Source organism: Protopterus annectens, chromosome 1.part1, assembly GCF_019279795.1.
Source record: "Protopterus annectens isolate FY-2018-M chromosome 1.part1, PAN1.0, whole genome shotgun sequence".
NCBI lineage: Eukaryota > Metazoa > Chordata > Ceratodontiformes > Protopteridae > Protopterus > Protopterus annectens.
Window position 1 is genome coordinate 66,956,444 of NC_056726.1, and position 22,604 is coordinate 66,979,047.

General features: G+C 43.1%; 1 protein-coding gene across 1 annotated transcript in view; it reads left to right on the forward strand.

The window, feature by feature from the left end:
* TMEM18 (transmembrane protein 18) overlaps positions 1 to 22,604 on the forward strand; it is a 168,973-nt gene that overhangs the window by 44,142 nt on the left and 102,227 nt on the right. Inside the window, exon 2 of the mRNA XM_044073609.1 lies at positions 8,493 to 8,610. Coding sequence (XP_043929544.1) covers positions 8,493 to 8,610 — 118 coding nt within the window. The remainder of the gene's footprint in view (positions 1 to 8,492; positions 8,611 to 22,604) is intronic.

Here is a 22,604-nt window from a genome sequence, read left to right on the forward strand (position 1 = left end):
ATCAACAAACAGGGAGGCACACATTCATACCCTCTATGCCGGATGGCACTGGACCTATGGAATGTGGCTCTGAGCTACAACATTCAGTTACAGGCAATTTTTGTACCGGGAAAAGAAAACATTCTAGCAGACATATTAAGCAGGACTACCACGGATGCCCACGAATGGATGCTACATCCGGACATCTTCAAAGCCATTACAAGAAAATGGGGACTCCCAGAAATAGACTTATTTGCATCCCCACGGAATCACCAACTAAAGAAATTCTGCACAAGGACGTACCACCCACTTGCTTGGAAAGTGGACTCCCTATCTTTCAGTTGGAAGAACCTGACAGCATATGCATTCCCACCACTTCCTTTGATGCACAAGGTGCTATTGAAGATCAAAGAGGAACGTCTAAGGATCATTCTGATAGCTCCAGACTGGCCAAGGCAACATTGGTACCCATTACTAAGGAGCATGTCTCGGGAACAAATATGGACACTACCCCTGGTTCCATTACTGTTAACACAGAACAACTACAACAACCTGCATCCAAACCTGAAAACTCTGCAGCTGACTGCCTGGAACATTGCATAAGATCAATTAACCCACATTTATCACAAAGGGTTAAAGACATTATCATTGAGGCTCGCAGACCCTCAACAAGAAAGAATTATGCAGCAAAATGGAAACGATATCACATTTGGAGTACTGCAAGGGGAGAAGATGTGTCACTGGTAAACATAGCCAGCATCCTGGAATACTTGGCAGAGCTTTTCCACTCAGGCCTGTCCTATTCTTCCATCAAGATACATGCATCAGCTATTTCAGCAGAATACAGCTTGGATCCTCCAGTCTTCTCACACCCTCTGCTCAGGCAGTTTCTGAGGGGAATTAAAAATGTAAAACCTCCTAGGAAACCACCATTACCAGCATGGGACTTTAACTTTGTGCTAGAAAAATTGACACTTCCTCCTTTCGAACCAGCAGCAACAGCAGAGATGCAATACTTATCATGGAAAACTGCTTTCCTGCTGGCAATCACTTCAGCAAGAAGGGTTTCTGAACTACAGGCATTAATGGAAGTACAACCCTTCCTGATCTTCCATCAAGATAGAGTGTCCATGAGAACAAATCCTACATTTATGCCTAAGGTGGTATCCAGTATGTCTTTAAACCAGGCTATCCACCTACCTACATTCTTCCCCAACCCACAGAACAGGGGAGAAAGACTGTTGCATACCTTGGATGTACACAGACAGTTACGCTACTACCTGGTCAGGACCAAGAGCAACAGAAAAACTGACCAGCTACTGGTAGCATATGCAACAGGAAGGGAAGGAAAAGCTATTTCAAAACAGACAATCTCAAAGTGGATAGGAAATTGCATTAGATTTTGTTACTCTTACCATGGAAAGAAAACTCCAGAAAACATCAGGCCTCACTCTACAAGGGCTACAGCCACTACCACAGCCTTCTTACGAGGAGTGGCTACCAAGGACATTATAGAGGCTGCTACTTGGACCTCCGTGCATACATTTGCCAAGCATTATAATTTACCTTTATACTCTAGATCCCGAGCAGGTTTTGCCTCTGCTGTTTTGCAAGGGATCCTAACTACACCATAATCTCTCCTGTTACCTCCTCCCCTAGTTTGGCTATGGTATTCTACCCATTTGTAAGGACTGCAGATGCATCCTTGAAGGACATAGTACAGTTTTGTACCTACCATAAATGTAGATGTCCAATAGGAATGCATCTGCAGTCAGGATTACCTACCCGCCTTCCCCTCTGTGGTACTCCTAGGGTATTTGCCCACCTTATAGCTAGCTGGGGGGGATCTATTATGGTGTATTTGTTTGTATATATGTACATACATGCTTATTTTTGTGTTTGCTCTCTACCATTTGGAAACATTGGCATTTATTCAAATTTAGCCTTCCAAGAGGGCACCTGGCATCTGGGGCAAGAAACACTGAGGAAAATGGCGTCGGCTGATGCTTTTATACCCGAATAACTGCAGCTATGACGTCGGGTGAAGCGCGACACCAGCCGAGGCCAGACCCAGACTTTGGAATCCGGCCGACCGAAGGGCTGCCTGACGACAGGACAACCCATTTGTAAGGACTGCAGATGCATTCCTATCGGACATCTACATTTATGGTAGGTACAAAACTGTACTTTCCTCCAGTTCCTACCTTAGCCAGGCTTCCTCAAATATCTCACACTGTTCGATATATTTTAATAGCTTCCCATAAATCTTCCACTCGAAAGATTTATCTTAGTAAGTGGAAACGTTTTGCCTATTGGGCTCAAGGAAGGGACTTAGATCCTTTCACTGCTCCCATCCAAATAGTTCTTGATTTTCTAGCTGAACTCTTTCACGCAGGTTCATCTCCTTCTACTCTCAAAGTCCAATTGGCAGCTATATCTAACTTTCATGTGGGCATTTCAGATTCTGCCATCATGTCTCGCAAGCTTTGCAAAGCCTTTTTGAAGGGAGTTTTTCTACTCAGACCTCCTATAAGAAATCCTCCTCCTTCTTGGGACCTTAATTTAGTTCTCACTTCTTTGATTCTTCCCCCTTTCGAACCTGCAGCTTCCTGTTCATTGAAATTGCTGTCATGGACGACTCTCTTTCTGGTAGCTGTTACTTCAGCTAGAAGGGTCCCAGAACTTCATGCACTCAGCTATCGACAACCATATCTGTTGTTCCATAAAGACAGGGTATCCTTACGAACCAATCTTTTTTACCTAAAGTAGCCTCTGCGTCTAACCTAAATCAAAGCATTGACCTCCCTGTGTTTTTTCCAGAATTTTCTAACAGGTCTGAACAAAAATTGCATTGGCTAGATGTTCATCGTCAGTTAAGGTACTATTTGGATAGGACCAAACAATTCAGAAAAACTGACCAGTTGTTTGTCTCTTATGCAGAAGGCAGAAAGGGACTTTCAGTTTCAAAGGTATCACTATCCAGATGGCTAACATCTCTGATTTCCCTTGTTTATGAAATTAGACACCAAAAGCTGCCTAACAAACCTAAGGCCCACTCCACCAGAGCTTTGGCTACTTCTATAGCCTTCCAAGACAGGCTGCCTATTGACACCATTTGTGCAGCGGCTACTTGGGCTACTCCTCACACTTTCATTTCACATTATAAGTTGGATTTAGCTTCTAGACATAGAGCTAACTTTGGTGTCACTGTTCTCAAGAGTCTGTTCCAATAGGCCACCCGGGACAAGGTGCTAGGGACGCGGTCCCATCCAGCAAGAATGAAGGCGAGATAGACAACTTAACATATAGAAGTTATGTTTTTACCATAACGTTCCATGTTAGTTGTCTTCTTCTCGCCTTCTTTCTTCGTCCCTCCTTCCCCCTGGCCTGGACAGACCTAGAGGAGTTTGATTGTGACCTCTCTTTCTACCACCTCTATTGCTATAGGTATATGCTCTGCTGTGCATATATTCCTGGATCAGGCTTCAGGTCACATCCTTTTTTCCTTTTTATAGAGGTGGATTCTCCCTTTCCAGTAGTTCTGGTTTTATTATTAGCTGGGCCTAGCTTACAAACGAGATCTGAGGTAATACACGCCTAGCATTGTGGGATATAAGGGGAGCCTCGAGCCGGTGGAACCAACTCTCGAGCTTTTAGAGTGGCCGAGTCGGAGCCGAGGTCGGCTCCGAACCCATCCAGCAAGAAAGAAGGCGAGAAGAAGACAACTAACATGGAACGTTATGGTAAGAACATAACTTCTATTTAATGCATCTGAATAGAGTACATGAAATGAGGTCCTTAGCCAGTTTGTAACCAGTGAAATATCATCATTGGAGAAGCACTCACCGTGGGGGTTAGAAATTCTCAGCACCAGCACTAACTGCCTAATGTTGGTTGGTCTATTAGTGCAATGTAAGAACCTTTGATTCAATCAGAAAATAAAGCCACATAGTGAAACACCTTGTTTAACTGGTGATAAAAAAATATATATATATATATATCCCTCATTCAGATTCTGCACGGGTACACCAGACTGTGCTAGTGTTCTCCGTACCAACCAATGTATCACTGTAGCATTGGCATCCGTCAATATGTGTACCTGAGATATGCCCCCACACACGCACACACACGGTGTGTATTTATATATATATATATATATATATATATATATATATATATATATATATATATATATATATGGATCTACTTCACAATGCCGAAATTTCATAGGTTCATAGGTTTATACTAGGCTATCTGCCCTAAGGCATTTATAAGCCTAGCCCAAATTTTTGTGGCTTACGCCACCCCTTATATGAAAAAATACTGTGCCCATTAGTTTGTTGTGCCTCTGTCCAGCAGTGACACAGAGATGATTCCCGGGGTAAACCTACGATCTCCCATCCACAGGTCTAGATTTCTCTTGAACAGAGTCAGCGAGGTGCTCTGCCTCACATGGACCGGGATTTTATTCCACAGCATAGGGAGTCTCTGAGTGATAAATCTATCCCTCCAGCACGTCCTATTTATATCTGTGCGAAGGTTTAAGTCGCTTGCTCTAGTGGTTTTAGTGGATTTGGATTTTTTGAGGTGGAGCATGTCCATTAATTCCGGGTTGGACATGGCCTTGTATGTCAGGCATATGTCACCTCTGAGCAGACGGTATGCGACTGAATAGAGCTGGAGTTTCTTCAATCTGGCAGCATATGACAGATTTTGGAGTCCCTTTATCCTTTTGGTGAGGAACTTTTGGGGTCTCTCCAATTGCTGCAGATGTCGGGTGAGATACATCCCGAATGGGGCATTGTACTCGATCATTGGTCTGTGAAGAGTACAGGGGAACAATGATCTCACTAGATCTGGATGTGAATCCCTTCATGATCAGGTGGGCAATGTAGAAGGTCTTTCTAACCACTTTAGCAATGTGAGTGTCAAAAGAAAGGCCACTGTCAACCTGGGTCCCCAGGTCCCTGATAACCTCTTCTGTGCTTAGTGGATTGCCACCTATATGGTAGCTTGGGGTTACCTTGTTTTTCCTGAAGGGTATGACTATACATTTTTTGGCGTTTAACTTCAGGCCATGGCTCTGGCACCAGCTATCTGTTTCCGTGAGTCCCTTCTGAAGGATATCCGTGTCTGATGCACTTTCCACTATGGCCAGTTTGCAGTCGCCTGCAAACTTTGTCAGCCAAAGTCCTCCTATGTTGGCCTGTACTTCTGAGAAGTAGATGCCAAACAATAGGGCCAAGGACCGAGCCCTGTGGGACACCACTTGTGACCGGCTTGGAGTCTGACACAGCGCCAGCAACTCTAACCCTGTGGGTTCTGTCCTTAAGCCAGTTTGCAACCCATCTTGTGACATATGGGTTTACATTTAAGCTGGTAAGTTTTTCTACAATACCCGAGTGGGGTATTGTGTCGAAAGCCTTTGCAAGGTCAAGGTAGGCTATATGGACTGCCTTTCCCTCATCAATGGCCTTGGTGACTGTTTCGAAGAAGTCGACCAAGTTCAAAAGGCATGATCTTCCCTTGACAAAGCCAAACTGGGTCGGGTCCAATGTCTGCAAGTCCCCTATATCTTTGTTTATGAGCTCCATTATGATCCTCTCCATAGCTTGCCGACAACCATATGGCCAACACCATATGACCGACATCGCCATTGTAAGTAGACCATGAAAAAGGAAAATAAAATTTCCTTTCAACTGCTAGCAGGGGGGCTCCACCACCCACACCCCCCATAACTTTAATTTACCAACTCCGAGATCGCACTACAGTGCAGGAATGGCAATCTTTCCATTCCGCACTATAGAGAGTTGCTGATTCTGCATTGTCGGCTTTATGAATGTCGATCATATGGTGTCGGCATTCAGGACTGTCGGCAATGTCAGGTAGACCCATATATATATATATATTTATGTATATATTTACGTATATATATATATATATATATATATATATATATATATGCATATATATATATATATATATATATATATATATATATATATGTGTGTATATATATAAAATGTGTATGTATGTATATGTGTATGTGTGTGTATTCTATACAGTGGATATAAAAAGTGTACACACCCCTGTTAAAGTGCCAGGTTTTTGTGATATAAAAAAAAAAAAAAAGAGAGACCAAAATAAATCATCTAAAAACTTTTCTCACCTTTAATCTGACCTTATAACCTGTACAATTCAATTGAAAAACAAACAAATCTGTTGGGGGAATAAATGTAAACAAATAAAAAATGTACAATATGCTGGTTACACAAGTGTGCACACCCTTAAACTAATACTTTGTTGAAGCACCTTTTGATTTAATTACAGCATTCAGCCTTCTTGGGTAGGACGCTATCAATATGGCACATCTTGACGTGGCAGTATTTGCCCACTCTTCCTTGCAAAAGTGCTCCAAATCTGTCAGATTGCACGGACATCGCTTGTGCACAGTCCTCTTCAGGTCACCCTACAGATTTTCTATTAGATTTAGGTCTGTGCTCTGGCTGGGTCATTCCAAAACTTTAATTTTCTTCTGGTGAAGCCATTCTTTTGTTGATTTGGATGTATGCTTAAGGTCATTGTCGTGTTGAAAGGTGAAATTCCTCTTCATCTTCAGCTTTCTAGCAGATACCTGAAGGTTTTGGGCCAAAAGTGACTGGTATTTGGAACTGTTCATAATTCGCTCCACCTTGACTAAAGCCCCAGTTCCAGCTGAAGAAAAGCAACCCCAAAGTATGATACTGCCACCACCATGCTTCACAGTGGATATGGTGTTCTTTTGGTTATGCAAAGAGTTGTTTTTATGCCAAATGTATCTTTTGGAATTTTGGCCAAAAAGTTCATCCTTGGTCTCATCATATCATAACACATTTTCCGATATGCTTTTGGGAGACCTAATATATTATTTTGCAAATTTTAGCTGGGTCTGGATGTTTTTCCGTGTAAGAAAAGGCTTCCGTCTTGCAACCCTACCCCATAGCCCAGACATATGGAGAATACGGGAGATTGTTGTCGTATGTAGTACACAACCAGTACTTGCCAGAAATTCCTGCAGCTCCTTCACTGTTGCTGTAGGTCTCTTGGCAGCCTCCCTGACCAGTTTTCATCTTGTCTTTTGTCAGTTTTGGATGGACGTCCACTTCGTTGCAACATCACTGTTGTCCCATATTTTCTCCACTTTTTGATGAAAGTCTTCACTGTGTTCCATGGCATATCCAATGCTGTGGAAAGTTTTTTGTACCAGTCCCTGACTGATACCTTTCAGCAATGAGATCCCTTTGATGCTTTATAAGCTCTCTGCGAACCATGGCTTTTGCTGTAGCAGGCAACTGAGTAAATGTCAGGAAAATCCTACTAGGACAGCTGAACTTTATTTGAGGTTAATCAGAACCTCTTTAATTGATGGCAGGTGTGTACCCAAGAAGATTGAATGCTATAATTAAATCAAAAGGTGCTTCAGCAAAGTATTAGTTTAAGGATGTGCACATTTATGCAACCAGCATATTGTACATTTTTTATATTTTTTCCCCTAACAGATTTGTTTTTCAATTGAATTGTACAGGTTATAGGTCACATTTAAGTTGGGAAAAGTTCTGAAATGATTTATTGTGGTCTCATTTTTTTATATCACAAAAACCTGCCATTTTAACAGGGGTGTGTAAACTTTTTATATCCACTGCATGCGTGTGTGTATGTATATACGCACACGCAGGCACACGCGCGCGCGCACGCGCACACACACACACACACACACACACACACACACACATATATTTGAAAAGGTTCGCGGGTGCCCTCATACACACAATTCTTTGGTTCCGGTTTACCTACCTGCATTCACAATTCAAACCACAACCAGTCCCATACAGTGGAATGGGTGAACACTTTCAAAAGACCTCATTCACTTTTTCCTAGTAACAAAAAATATACAACCTGTTAGAGGGATTTAGAGCAACTGCTCAGCATTAGACTTGTAGCACCATTTCTGGTGGAAAACACATGGCTAATTTGTGTTAGCCTCTCCCTCAGACTGAGCTGTTTGCATGCAGCTTTATCAGAGAGACCGATGTCCATGCTGTTGATTTTGCCAGGAGAAAAATAATGGTGGAAAAGAGGTCTGTGAATCGCTTGGGTATATACCACGATGAGGAAAGTTACGATGTTTGGACATCCACATTGGAACAAACCTTTAATATTATGCTTAGTCTAGTCTGATCTGTATAGTGATGCATCTGATTCCTGTGTATGTTGTTAAATCTGCCTTGCTTGGAAAATGATGGTGGCAATCCAGTGTAGACATAGCTGAGGGAATGCAACGGACAACAGAAGCCAGAAGTAGGGCAACAGTGGAACTTCCATGAGTAGAACGGCACCGATACTGTTTTATAGTTTCATTTTTACTTTGCAAGTAGTTTTAAACTCTTTCTGCATTACAGTATTTTTCAGAGATTTTTTTTCCTTAGATGTTTGGTATTTTTTCAAATCATTTGGCATTTCGTTGTATATTGCAGATTGATTGGACTGAACCATGGCTAATTGGTCTTGTGGTATTCCATGCAGTTTGCCTCCTAATCACCTTAGTTTCCTTCAAATTTTACAGACTTCAGGTTGCTCACTTTCTTATCATGGGTAAGTTGAGGAAGTTAATTTAAAATGCTTGTGAGTATTTGCATATGGTAAAATTTGAGTTACTTTACTGTAATCTTTATTTTATATAGAGGAATGGCAGGCAATTTGTTGAAATGATGGTGATAAAACTTTACAGGTACTGATGCATGCAAGCAAGTTGTCGAATACCACCTGCAGCTTTTATGCAGGAGAGGCAGATTCCATGCTGTTCTGGCAGCGTAATGATCATTTGAGTCCTTTAATGTTAAAATTCAAATAGTCACACATTGCTTTTGACAAAGTCAGTATTATTGTTTAATGTGCATCTACTTATTTCAGGATTGCAGTATTTTGGCGTTAGTAAAGGTTCCCCTTACCATCAAAGTTGCCCAAACTTGATATGAATTTTTACCGAGTGTACAGGAGGGTGGGGAGTGCATGAGGGCTTGCCTACTTGCAGAAACATGTTTTGTTTGTGTTTTTTTCTTTGACTTTATGATTGTGATGTTTTGTAGTCAAACTAGACGCCATGAACATATATTTACCATAAAAGACAACAGAAATTTCCTCTGTACTGTTAGCCAGATGACTCTGGTTTGATTAGCAGCCTATGCACTGAAGGGTTCAGGACATCACGTTCTTTGATCCAAGCTGCAGAGTGTAGAACATTTCCTTGATGTTATATGCAGTATAAATGCAGTTTGCCAAAAGAAGTCCCGGACATTTTTCCCAGGCTCTTTGTTGATGTATTCTAAGACCCCCCCCCCCCCAAGTTTTGAGTCATTCTGATTTTTCCACCTGTAGTTTCCACTTTCTGTGTTTTGAAACTTTAGTGTTTTTATTTTTATTTATTTATTTATTTATCTTTTTCCTCAAACTTAATTTTGTGCATCTTCTGTTTGTGATCAGGTAACATTCGATGTTCTTCATCTCACATTGCTGCAGTCCTTACACTTGGGTAGTCCGCTGTCCTCGGTCGGCCCGAATATCAAAGTATAAGGCTGATGTCGGTCAGGGCGCATTTGACTGACATCAGGACGTCAGGGTACAAATGCGCATGACCGACGTCATATCCTCAGTCTTTTTTGCCGCATGGTCCGATGCAGAAGCAGCATTGCAAGTGCCGGTTGGCGTTCTGAGATTTTTCGATTTAGAAGTTTCAGACCAAGTTCAAAGTTGGCTAAGTACCCCGTTGGGGAATATTTTGGTTTTTTCTTGCCTCAGTCATTTACCGGATGTCAGAAAAAGTCAATAATTGCATTTCTTGTGGGAAACAGATACCGCATAGAGATTATCATACTTTGTGTATTCCTTGCTTAGGGCCTGAGCACGACGTTGTTGGCTGTCGCTCTTGTGCTAGATTTAATAAACGCACTATAAAGAGAAGGTTGGATTGTGCAAGGTTAGTCTTTGGGAAGCGGTGCAACTATAAAATGCCGTCGGATGCTCCGGCCGCTTCTTCGAAGAAGCGCAAGGACAAGGCAGTTAAGCCTAGGCTAGAAGAACCGTCTGTACCGGACGCCGGTTCTTTAGAGATGTCGGTGGAGCCGGTGGCTCCACCGGAGGTTTCTTTGTGTTCCCAGGGTGAGACATTATTATTGCAAGATGTGGCCTCTCAGGAGACAAGTCAGGCTGAGGGGGCTTCTCAGGTTACTATACTCCCCTCCCTTCCTAAGGTGGCTAGGCCCTCTCCTTCGGTTTCAAAGGCTTCTCCCAGGGGCAGGCCAGGTTTAGCTTCAGTTGGTGTTACCCCTAGCTCTTCAGGTACTGTGCCCAAGAAGCATATGCTTAAAATGGCAGAAGATTTGATTACTTTGATTAGGGGTTCTATGCCCCCTCCTGATAAGAGACCTAGGGTGGAGCCTGAGCTGGGGGTTTTGAGCAGGCTTCAGATGTTTCAGAGTCTTCGGCTGAAGACTTGCAGGAGTACTCTCCTTATTCTGATTCTGATGTGGATGATTCTACTCCTTCTGCTACTCCTCCTGAGGATTTTTCTTTTCAGAAACTCTTCATTCCATGAGGGAGCATTTTAAGTGGGAAGGTCAGGACTTCTCTGATTCCAGGAAAAGGCTTAGGAATTTCTGTTTTACCCCAGCATAGGCCTTTGGCTATACCTCCTGTTTTGGATGTAGTGGAAGATGTTTTACAGAGGCTTCTCTTAATCCTGATTCTTTGCCTCCTGCTCCTGTTAAGCCGGATAGGTATTACAGGGTGCCTGAAGCTCATAAGTATCTTTTAAGAGTCCTAGGGCAGACCCAGAAACTGTTAGCCAGGGGCCTAAAGGTGTTAAGGCTTCTGTTGTTAAGAATCCGGTTCCTGCAGACAAGGAGGCTAGGGCCTTGGATAGATGGGGAAAGAAAGTCTATACTTCTTCCACTCTTGCTATGAGGGCTCTGAATTGCCAGTTTCACATGTTGAAATACCAAAACTATCTCCTTTCACAATTGAAGTCTAAGGTTGATGCTCTGGCAGTAGGTATTGATTGTAAAGAGTTGCAAGATTTAGTACATGTTTCTGAACAGGTGGGTAAGCATTCTTTGCAATGTGGTTTTGATGCTGTACAGGCCTCGTCTAGGGTGGCTGCCACTGGGTCAGTTCTTCGCAGGCACGCCTGGCTGAGGGATCAGAATTTGTCTGAACATGTTAAAACAAGGATTTTAGATGCTCCTTTACAATCTGACGTGTTGTTTGGTCCTCCTGTTGAGACAGTTTTAAAGAAAATGGAAGACAAGGCTAAGTCTATGCAGACTGTTAAAGATTTTTTGCAGGTCCAGCCTCCAAAGTTTAGTAGAAATTGGCCTACTAAAGGGTGGACGTATCCTTCTTATGATTCCCAGTCTAGGGGTAGATCTAGACGTGGTAAGGGCAGAGCTCAGGGCTCTTTCAGGCCTAGAACAGGGAGTTCTCCTGCACAGGCTTCAGGTGAGGGCAGGGGTCAGTCCTTTCGTAAGCAGACCCAATGACCTACCTTTTCAGCTGCCAGAGCCTGCTCGTCTGGCAGCACCTTTGGGAGGACGGTTGGCACTTTTCAAAGAAAATTGGAGTTTAATTACCCAGGACAGATGGGTATTGGATATCATACACCACGGCTACAGGTTTTATTTCCATACCTTGCCTCCTTTCAAAGGCATGCCAGACGTTCCTCCTCAACAAAGAATAGAGGCTCACAAACAGGTTTCTCTGTTGCTCCAACTAGGGGCCATACAGCCGGTCCCTCTGCCAGAAGTGGGCCTAGGATTTTATTCTCGCCTGTTCCTAGTACCAAAGAAGGGGAACACGTGGATACCAATTTTGGATTTATCTATCCTCAACACTTATCTGGACATTCCCAAGTTCAAAATGTTGACGTTGCAGCAGCTTTTACCTTTGCTGGGCAAAGATCATTGGATGGTAACTTTGGATCTCAAGGAGGCTTACCTTCATGTTCCTATCAGACTAAGTTGCAGAAAGTATCTGCGTTTTCGAGCTGGGACTTCTCACTATCAGTTCTCTGCATTGCCCTTTGGCTTATCTACTGCGCCCAGAGTGTTCACGAAAGTTCTGGCTCCAGTGATAGCTTTCTTCAGACTAAAAGGAATACAGATCTATCCTTATTTGGACGACTGCCTAATTCTGGCTCAAGGAAGGGAAGAGCTTCTTCATCATTTGGAATATGTGATAGCAGTGCTAAGATGCCTAGGGTATTCTGTGAACGAAATAAAGTCCAGTCTAGTACCCTCTCAAGACATGTGCTTTCTGGGTGTGAGACTGAATACAGCATCCCAGATGGCCTTTTTAACCCCGGACAAACAAAAGAGTCTATCCCTTTACTTCCATCAACTATCTCATCAAATAGAGCCTTTCTCTTTATTTCCATCAAATGTCTCTACAGTCCAGGCTGACTGCAAGGACAGTCCTTCAAGCCTTAGGGTTCATGGCATCTTGTATTCTGGTGCTTCCCAATGCCAAACTGCATATGAGGAAGCTACAATGGTATCTCAAAAATGTCTGGACACAGCACTGCCAGGATCTGGACACTGTCATTCAAATAATACCTTGCATTCAAAAGGAATTTTTGTGGTGGGCTCAGGAATGTCACCTAAACAAGGGACTCTCTGTGACCCGGCCAGAGGCGAGTCAGATTTTAAGGACAGATGCCTCAGACAAAGCTTGGGGAGCTCATCTAAATGGAAAGTGGATACAAAACAAGTGGCCTGTCAGACTACAACATCTACATATCAACATGAAGGAGATGTTAGCAGTCCAGTTTGCATTAATAGCTTTCAAGGAATTACTTCTTCCAGGGCAGGTGTTGATTCTAACAGACAACACAACTGTCATGTGGTACATCAACAAGCAAGGGGAACGCATTCTTATCCTCTATGCAGGCAAGCAATGATTTTGTGGGAGACTGCTCTCAGTTTACAGCTCTATCTTCAGGCAAGGTTTCTGTCAGGAGCACAGAACTCCTTAGCAGATGTGTTGAGCAGACGAATTATGGATCCCCACGAGTGGAAATTGGATCCTCATGTATTTCAGAAATTGACAGTGTCATGGGGAACTCCAGACATAGATCTGTTCGCTTCTCCACTAAACCATCAGCTGCCAAGGTTTTGCACAAAAAGGTTTCATCCCACAGCTTGGAGAGTGGATGCTCTTTCTTTCAATTGGAGCAATCTTCATGTGTATGCCTTTCCACCTCTGCCTCTCCTCCCAAAGGTACTTCTAAAGGTCAGACAGGACAAGCCAAGGATGATTTTAATAGCTCGGATTGGCCTCGACAGCACTGGTACCCATTACTGAGAAGTCTGATACGGAAGCCTCCATGGCCTTTGCCTTGATTCCACACCTGTTGTCGAGGAGGACAGCCATTTGCTAAATGTCAAGCTTCACTCTCTGCACCTAACAGCCTGGCATATTCTGTTTTGAACCATAGTGGGCCTCCACTTCCTCAGCAAGTTTTGAATGTTATTTTGGAAGCTAGAAGGCCTAGTACAAGGAAAGTGTACGCAGACAAATGGAAGAGATTTTTATTTTGGAGTGCAGCAAAAGATTTTGATGTTTCTGGGCCTAATTTGTGTGTGGCTCTTCAATATCTTACTGAGTTACTAGACAAAGGTTTGTCTTTCTCTTCTATTAAAGTTCATGCTGCAGCAATTTCAGCTCACTATGATTGCGACCCACCATTGTTTTCTCATCCTTTGTTCAAGCAATTTCTTAGAGGGGCAAAGAATATAAGACCCCACGAAGAGCTCCTACTCCTGCTTGGGATCTCAATTTTGTGTTGGAGAAACTCACTCTACAACCTTTTGAGCCTGCAGCTACTGCTGAGTTGAAATATTTATCATGGAAGACTGCTTTTTGTTGGCCATTACCTCTGCAAGAAGGGTTTCTGAATTGCAGGCCCTTATGGCGGTTGAGCCTTTCTTGATTTTCCATAAGGATAGGGTATCATTACGTACTAATCCTTCCTTTATGCCTAAGGTGGTTTCTAGTGTGGCTTTAAACCAAACTATTCATTTGCCTACTTTTTATGCAAATCCCCAAAATAAAGGGGAAAAGATTTTGCACACTTTAGATGTACACAGGCAGTTGCGTTATTATTTGGACAGAACTAAAGGGTTCAGGCAGTCTCAGCAGTTGTTTGTTTCTTTTGCTTTGAGTTCTCAGGGCAAGCCTGTGTCAAAACAAACTATTTCTAAGTGGATTGGGTTTTGCATTGCTTTCTGTTATTCCCATCATGGCAAGGAGATTCCAGCTGGTGTTAGGCCTCATTCCACTAGGGCTACTGCCACTTCAACAGCTTTTTTGAGGGGAGTGGCAACCAAGGATATTTTGGAGGCAGCTACTTGGAGTTCTGTGCATACTTTCTCTAGGCATTATCACCTGCCACTTTACTCTAAGTCCAGGGCTGGTTTTGCCACTGCTGTTTTGCAGGGCATTTTGGCAGCTCCTGCTTCCTTGTAGTTAGCCATCCTCCCTTACCTCTGCTTTGGGATTCTACCCAAGTGTAAGGACTGCAGCAATGTGAGATGAAGAACATAGTACAGTTTTGTACCTACCATAAATGTAGATGTTCGAAGATCCACATTGCTGCAGTCCAATTTACCTCCCTCCTTCCCTCTGTAGTTAGAGGTGGTTGTGTGGGTTGGGTTGTACATATTGTGTATATTGTATATATTGTACATATAGTTAGTGCAAGGGTGGTTGGTTGGTTGTTTGCTGTCTTTTGGTTTTGACCTTTATTTTTAGGGTCTTCTGACATCTGGGGCAAGAAAAGACTGAGGATATGACGTCGGTCATGCGCATTTGTACCCTGACGTCCTGATGTCAGTCAAATGCGCCCTGACCGACGTCAGCCTTATACTTTGATATTCGGGCCGACCGAGGACAGCGGACTACCCAAGTGTAAGGACTGCAGCAATGTGGATCTTCGAACATCTACATTTATGGTAGGTACAAAACTGTACTTTTCCTTGTGTGCCTGTGGGAGGAAAATTCCACTAGAAAATGGTCACAAACACATGCTTGTATTACCTTGAGAATACCTGTAATCTGCGAAGGTGTCAGATTTTTAGAGAATCCCCAGATTTTTTCCCCCCCGAGAAGTAGAAAGAAACAGTTAAATAATTTATCAAGTAAAACAGTTTCTCTCTGAAAGATTGCGCTTCACTTTGTTTCTTGTTCTGCATTTACACCAGGACATTAATATCTTTATCAGATTTGTCATCCCACACTAAAAAAGACATTATTATTCTTCAGCTATCGGCTAATTCTCTCCATCTCTGCCAGTAACACTGGATGAAACAAGTTAAATACTGTAGAAGTGTCTTATTCATTGTTTGAATTTGCATAGCTGACTGCATTAATTGTACCCAGACATGATTGTTTCACCTGGCCTTTCTTTTGCCACATTCTTTCACTGCCTGCTACAGGCTGGCAAATGCTGACATCTACAGCAAAGAAGGATCTCTTCTTCTGCTTCAGGTGTCCATTCCCCTCGCAACAATCTCAGGAAGGCCTACTATAGAGAGTGGTCATTGCATTTCCTTTCAGAGTCTGTCACTACAGGTGTAGATGGTGAGGAGGATGCTGATTCCCCTCCATTTCTGATGCATGACTTCAAGTTTGTGAACTCCTTGGTATCAGTAAGCAACAGAGGCAGTGGATGGCCCACTGTCACAATATACTTCCCACAGAGGAGATATTAAAGGACTTATTAGTCTGCTTAGAAATCTTTATGGGTAGTATGTGCTTTGACATCTTCCAGGATACCACACTCGTGGCCTGGGAAGAGCCCTCTATGCTTTGCCCCAGTCCCTGTAAAAGGTGACTGCATCTTCCATCTTAATTATCTGGAAGAATGCCATTGTAAAACCTCTCCCTAAGAAACCCAGTACCTTCAGTCAGACTTTCATTACATTCTTTTCTCCCTACCTTAGGAAAGATTCTGGGAAATTTACTTTTATATCTCATTTAATGCATCACCAAGTACTATCTTCTCTATCAAAAGCAGCATGGCTTTTGGTCTGGTCGCAATACATCCACAGTTGTCTGGACACTCGAACAGCATTCCTGTTAGAATGGACAAAGGCCTAATTATTGGACCAATTTTTACTGATCTCACTAACTCAAAAATCCTTGATCATCTTAATAATACTGTTGAAGGTATCACTTCATACATAGGAGGTTGATTGAGCCCCTTCCTAAATTTCCAACTTCACCTATACTACACACACAAAAAAATCAACTCTCTCTTATTATGGGTTAATACGCTGTCCCCTTTTATATCCAGACCCTGTAGAAATTTCATTGGTAAAGTTATCTTGTGTCTCAGCTAAAACATTGTATCTGTGAAACAATGTGGTGCCTTTTTTACTTGCCACTCCACTATTTAAACTGATCAAGAATGGCACCTTCCCTCCACTAGCTTCCAGACTGTTCAGAGATGCACCAGCATATAAGCTTAGTCATCTTAGTCTCTCCATGTCCAGTCCTCCAAACCCCCGTACTAGGCTTCACTGCACATAGCATGCTTTCTCAGTCATTTGTTCCAAATGATGGGACTCTCTCCCTTCTTTTCTTAAAGATCATTCATCTTACCCCACTTTTTTATTCACAAATAAAAGCACATTTCAGGACTCTAGGAAAATGCAACTTCTGTCTCTTGGGTCATGTAACTTAACCTCTTCATTCCCTTCTGTCTACATAATTTGCTCTGACTTTAGTTTTGATTGTGATTCTTTCAACATACGTACTCTGTTGCTACTCTGTATTTAGTCCATGTGTATTCTGTGTTTTTTCAGTCATTCTATATATGTAATGCAATTTATCTATTGCCTTTATACCGTCAAGCTAACTGTGATTCTTACTGTGTATATAATATATGTATATGAAGCATTTTGTCATTCTGTCTGCATATAATGTCATGTATCTCTTGTGTTTTTCCCAAGCATATCTGTTGTGTTTTTCCTAGGTTAAGACTGAAATGGGTCCAGTAGGATCAGTGCTGTACCCTGATTAACAGATTCAGAATAAAATAAATCTCCTGAGAATGTGGGTCTTAGTGTGAGACTTCCATTCACGGGACCCTGGTGTTGGTAAAGACCTTTAAAAAAGACTGATTCTCCACATTCCAGCTGGACATCCTCTAAAGAGGGAATCAGAAGAGAAGTACAGGCTATGAAAGTGTGTGTATGCATACACTACCCATACTATTCAGTTCTGAAAATCTATTATACATGCATTTGATTTTTGACCATGATGTAATTAATGAAGTTCACCATATGGTTGTTGGATGGGCCCATATAATAACAAGCTGCTTTCCCGTTACATAGCATCTTCAAACATGACAAACCTTGTTATGTGCATTGTCAGTAAAACCATGGAAGGTAATGACTACAGCGGTGCTGTCCAGTACATCTATGTGCTAGTAAGTGTGTATCCATTTGAATGACGACTTCAGGGTCACCAAAGCATCCTTCACTGACTCTCCAGGTCCATGTATCTTTGATCCAGAGATTAAAGTGCTCCTAGAGAATATGGATAAGGAAGGTAAGACCTTCGCAGTTGTGGGTGCACAGTTTCAGCCACCACAGTGCAGTTATTAGAGGATGCAGAGGAGTAAGTGCTATATGTGGTTCAAGTACAGAACCCAGCAATGAGCTGGAATGAAACCCATTAACTAGGACAACTTCCAGCATGGCTGTAGGCCCATTGATAAAGGCTGCTGGCAAATCCTGAAGGCAATCGGGGCCATCTGTCCTACCATCTTTCTGTGTGGAAGTTTTTTTTTAAAATGGACAGGTGGCTAAAGACAGCAGTGTCCAGAAGATTGTTTCCTTTTCAAACTCAACTCATCCCAGCATCTCTCTTCTTGTTGTATATTCCACATAATCAAAAAATCTCTGCAATGAGGGAAAGGCTCACACCCGTCACAAGGAAAGACAACCATGAGGTCCCATCAGTGTTATTTTTGTGCCCAAAAAGGATCTTTAACAAATTTTGACTTTGACTGTCCCAAATCGCTTTATCCCCATGGAAACCTTTTGCATGGTTATGATATAGCCGGTCCTTCCATGTCTGTCAGTAGTTGAGTGGATGTTCTGCTTTTCTTCCAGGGCACCTTCCATCACATCAAGATTGACAAGGAGGTATTTATAACTCTAGGCATGATCCAGCAATTACTATTTACAGACACTTCCCTTAAGTCTCATATTGGCCCCTGCTGTTTTGGACAAATGCACGTCTGTAAGAGTAAATCATCAGATGTTGCAGAGGGAGGAGGCAGTATTTTCATTTACTTAACCAGCTGCCCTCTAGATTCTCCTTCAATTCAGGATTTGTGGCTGCGGAGTTCCTATTCAAAGTTTTGCATTCCATAATGATCATAATGTTCATTTCAAAGTTCTTTGATAACCATCTTCATCCCAGCTGACTGTATTCATTAGCTGTAGTCCAGACACTGGTCACTGCAGGATGCAGTTCAGCCCACCTATCCCTCTAAACTCAAACTATGAGACTGAGTCACTTCCACTATTATAGTGTCTCACACCGGACTCTACATGAGGGGGTTGCACTAGGCACTGAGGTCCATTGGTCTCGGATATCTGACCCAATCTCACACTAAATTCAGTTTTCGAGAGTTTGCAAGCAGCACCTTTAGCAGTTGTGGGAGATCACCTACCTTACTACGGGGAAAACCTTTTCAGCTGTCCAGTCTCATGGCTGCAGTCAGCATGGCCATGTTTACACTAGATTGATGAGTATTGGAGTGGACAAATGATTCAGGACATCGGGACATTCTTTGATTAGATCCTAAGAATTGTTATACTGAGGACAATTCTTACTCTCCTAACTTTTCAAAACCACTTGGACAACATGGCTGTACTTTGGTATGTTAGCACATAAGAGGAAAAGATGCTTTTCCCTCCATGAGCTGAGAAATCATTAAAGTATGGAATGGACTGCTTAGTCTACTCTTTTACTGGTGATCGCTCACATTTTAGGAGAAGCCAGTTCTGTAATAGACAGTCTTGACTTGCTGTTCATTAATGTCCAATGTGATATCCCAGTCCTTTTGTGACCCAAAGTTGTTTCATTTATAGTACAAACCTTGCTTTAATCCCTTTTCATCTTCAAAAATTGCCAAGTGCCGCAGCTGTTGCTCCCTCTTCATCTTCTGAGGACGTGAATGGGGGATGCAGTGGTACAGAAATGGGTCCGTGAATTGCTTCATGCTTTTTCACCATTTGATTAGTTTGATCCAGAAAGCCAAATATGTGAGAGCAACCTCATTCCCTTAAACCCGTGCACATCTCTGCAGATTAATTTCTCTCTACTTCTGCCTTATCCAGTGGAAATGCCCATCAGGTTGTATACCTCTATAATTCTTTCTTACCCACCCATCAGACAAGTAGAACCAGCTGTTGACTACTTCGGGCTTGCCACTTGGTTTCTCTGTTTTAACATCATTCACCAGAAATCCTGTTTCTTCTCAAGTTGTTCAGATTATGTTGTCTTCTCAGAAAATGAGTACTCAAAAAAAAAAAAAAAAAAAAAACATATTGATAAATGGACCTCCTTCTCTATATGGGCCAGTGGCCAAATGACTTTACTATTTTTTGCCATTGTCCCATCTATCCTGGATTTACCTGTCTTAATATCTTCAGTACTAGACTGAGTTACTCCTCCATCAAGGAGCATGTTGGAGCTGTGCTGTAGTTTTCTTCATGGGTTGTAAACTGATGTTCTTCGTGTTTCACTGTTGCAGTCATCACATTTGGGTTATCTGCTTGCAGTAGCCCTCAGTCAGCCTGATTAACAAAGTCTTGGGTCCTGCATCGGTTGCCGTCTCTTCTTCCGTGACGTCAGGTCATCAGGGGTATAAAACATGCAGCCGACGCCATTACATCAGTCTTTCTTGCCGTGCGGTGCCCGAAGCAGAAGCAGTTCGCAAGTGCCGGTCGGCCGACTCCTGAAATTTTCGTTTTCGAGTTTCAGAACCGAAGTCTTCAACTAAAAGCTAAGTACCCTGTTGGGGAAACTTTTTCTTGCTCTAAACCGATGTCAGTAAAAGTAAATAATTGCATTTCTTGTGGAAAGCAAATACCTCATAAAGATTTTCATTCGTACTGTATTCCTTGCCTAGGCTCTGAGCACAACGTTACATCGCTGTCGGTTTTGTGCCTTATTTAAACCGCAAACTATCTGTCATCTGTATTATTTCCGCTTGTAAATGTTTTGGTGCTCGGTTCAATTATCCAGATATGTCTTCGGTAAGCCATCCGACTACCAGCATTCCGAAAAAACGCAAAGATAAAGACAGAGACAGGTTGCCTAGGTCCAAAACTGCCGATGACGCTTCTCCTAAGCCAGTCGCCAGTTCACCGGTACTCAGTGAGGCACTTTCGTAGCCCCTGATACCCGCTACTTCAGATTCGCAGGCCTCTACTGAGACCGCGAGATGCTTCAGCTGTGGAACCTGCAGATGTCTCTACCTTAGATGGGTCTGGAGCACCAGCTTCTGAAGGGTGTATTCAGGCCTACTGACTTGCATATTAAACTGATGCCATCTTCTTCTTCAAGGCCTAAAACTCGAACCATGCCTAGAAAACTGACGCCCAGACCGCATGGTCAGGCCTCTATGCCTAAAAAACAAATGTTAAGAATGGCTGAAGACCTTATTACTGTAATCAGGGGAAGCCAACTTTCCCCCTCTGAGACCTAGGACTGAGTTTGCTTATGATACTTCTGACCAGGATTCTGAAATTTCTGTTTCCTCTGATGACCAGGATTTACCCTCATCTACCTACGAGGATTCTGATGCTGAGGACTCTATTCCCTCTGCACCACCACCCCCCCCCCCCCAGAGGATTTTTCTTTTGGAGAAACTTTGCATACTTTCAGGGAGCATTTTCATTGGGAAAGTCAGGATCTCTCTGATTCTAAAAAGAGGCTTAGGGATTTCTTACTTCTGCCCCAGCACAGGCCTTTAGCTGTACTTCCTGTACTGGGCATTGTTGTTGATGCCTTTTCTGAATCTAGCTTGGCCACTGACTCTCTGTCGCCTGCTCCTAGAAAACCTGATAGATATTACAGGGTTCCTGACTCTCACAAGTTCTTTTTCAAAAATCCTACTGCGGATCCAGAAACCATTTCACAGGGACCCAAGGGCATTAAAGCTATTACTGCCAAAAATCCTACCCCCTCTGATAGAGACTCCAGGGCACTGGATAGATGGGGTAAGAAGGTATACACGTCTGCAGCTTTGGCCATTAGGGCCTTGAATTGCCAGATGTCCTTCATGGATGCATCTGCAGTCATAACAAGTGGGTTGTCCTGTCGTCAGGCAGCCCTGCAGTCGGCCGGATTCCAAAGTCCGGGTCCGGCTTCGGCTGATGTCGCACTTCACCCGACGTCATCTCTGTTGGTCTTCGGGTATATAAGCATCAGCCGACGCCATTTTCCCCAGTCTTTCTTGCTGCGTGGCGCCCGAAGCATAAGCTGTTCGCAAGTGCCGGTCGGTCGGATCCAGAGATTACTTCTACCGAATACTACTTCGAAGACTTCTAAAAGCTAAGTACCCGTTGGGGACTCTTTCTTGCCTCAGCCGATGTCAGAAAAAGTTAACAATTGTTTAACCTGTGGGAAACAAATACCTCATAAAGATTTCCACTCTTACTGTCTGCCTTGTTTAGGCCCAGCCCACGACGTAGCAGCTTGTTCGGCCTGTGCCTCTTTCAACCGACGAACGCTTAGGCGTCGGTCGGAGTTTGCAGAACAGTTTTTCGGTTCTGATTTTGCGTACATTATGCCGTCGGATCCTCCGACTACCCAATCTACTAAAAAACGCAAAGATAAAGACCGACACTCGCAGTCCGCGGTTTCGGCCGAAACCACGGTAAAGCAAATCATGAGTGTCTCGGTTTCGCGAAACCGAGAAAACTGATCAAAGTACAGCTGAACCTATTCTTACAACTGAGGCCCCTGCTACAACTCTTGAATCGACCTCAGAACTTTTACCCACTACGGTGGTTGACTTATCAGACACCATTCCCTTGGATGTCTCTACCCCAGCACGTGGTGCTGCTAGGCCTCCAGCAGCCATGTCCATTAAGGCCTTCGCCAGGGCTAAAGCAGCCAAAACTAGTAAAACAGTGCCTGTTAAACCCCCCACATCCAGGCCCTCTTCTAGCTCTCAAATGCTTTCTTTGGCAGAAGATTTAATTTCTTTAATTAGGGGATCTCAATCTCACCCAGACAGGGCCTCTCAGCCCCCAGAGAAGAGACCTAGGGCAGAGCCCCCTGAGCCAGTGTCTTCTGATGATTCTGCTGATGAATCAGACATAACCGACCAGCCAGAGGCTCCCTTCTCCAATTTTGAAGATTCTGATGCTGAAGAATCCATTCCAGCTGCTTCCCCACCAGAAGAATTCTCCTTTGGGGAAACCTTGCATGCCATGCGAGAACAGATCCAATGGCAGCAACAGGATTTTTCAGACTCCAGAAAAAGACTTAGGACCTTTCTGCACCTC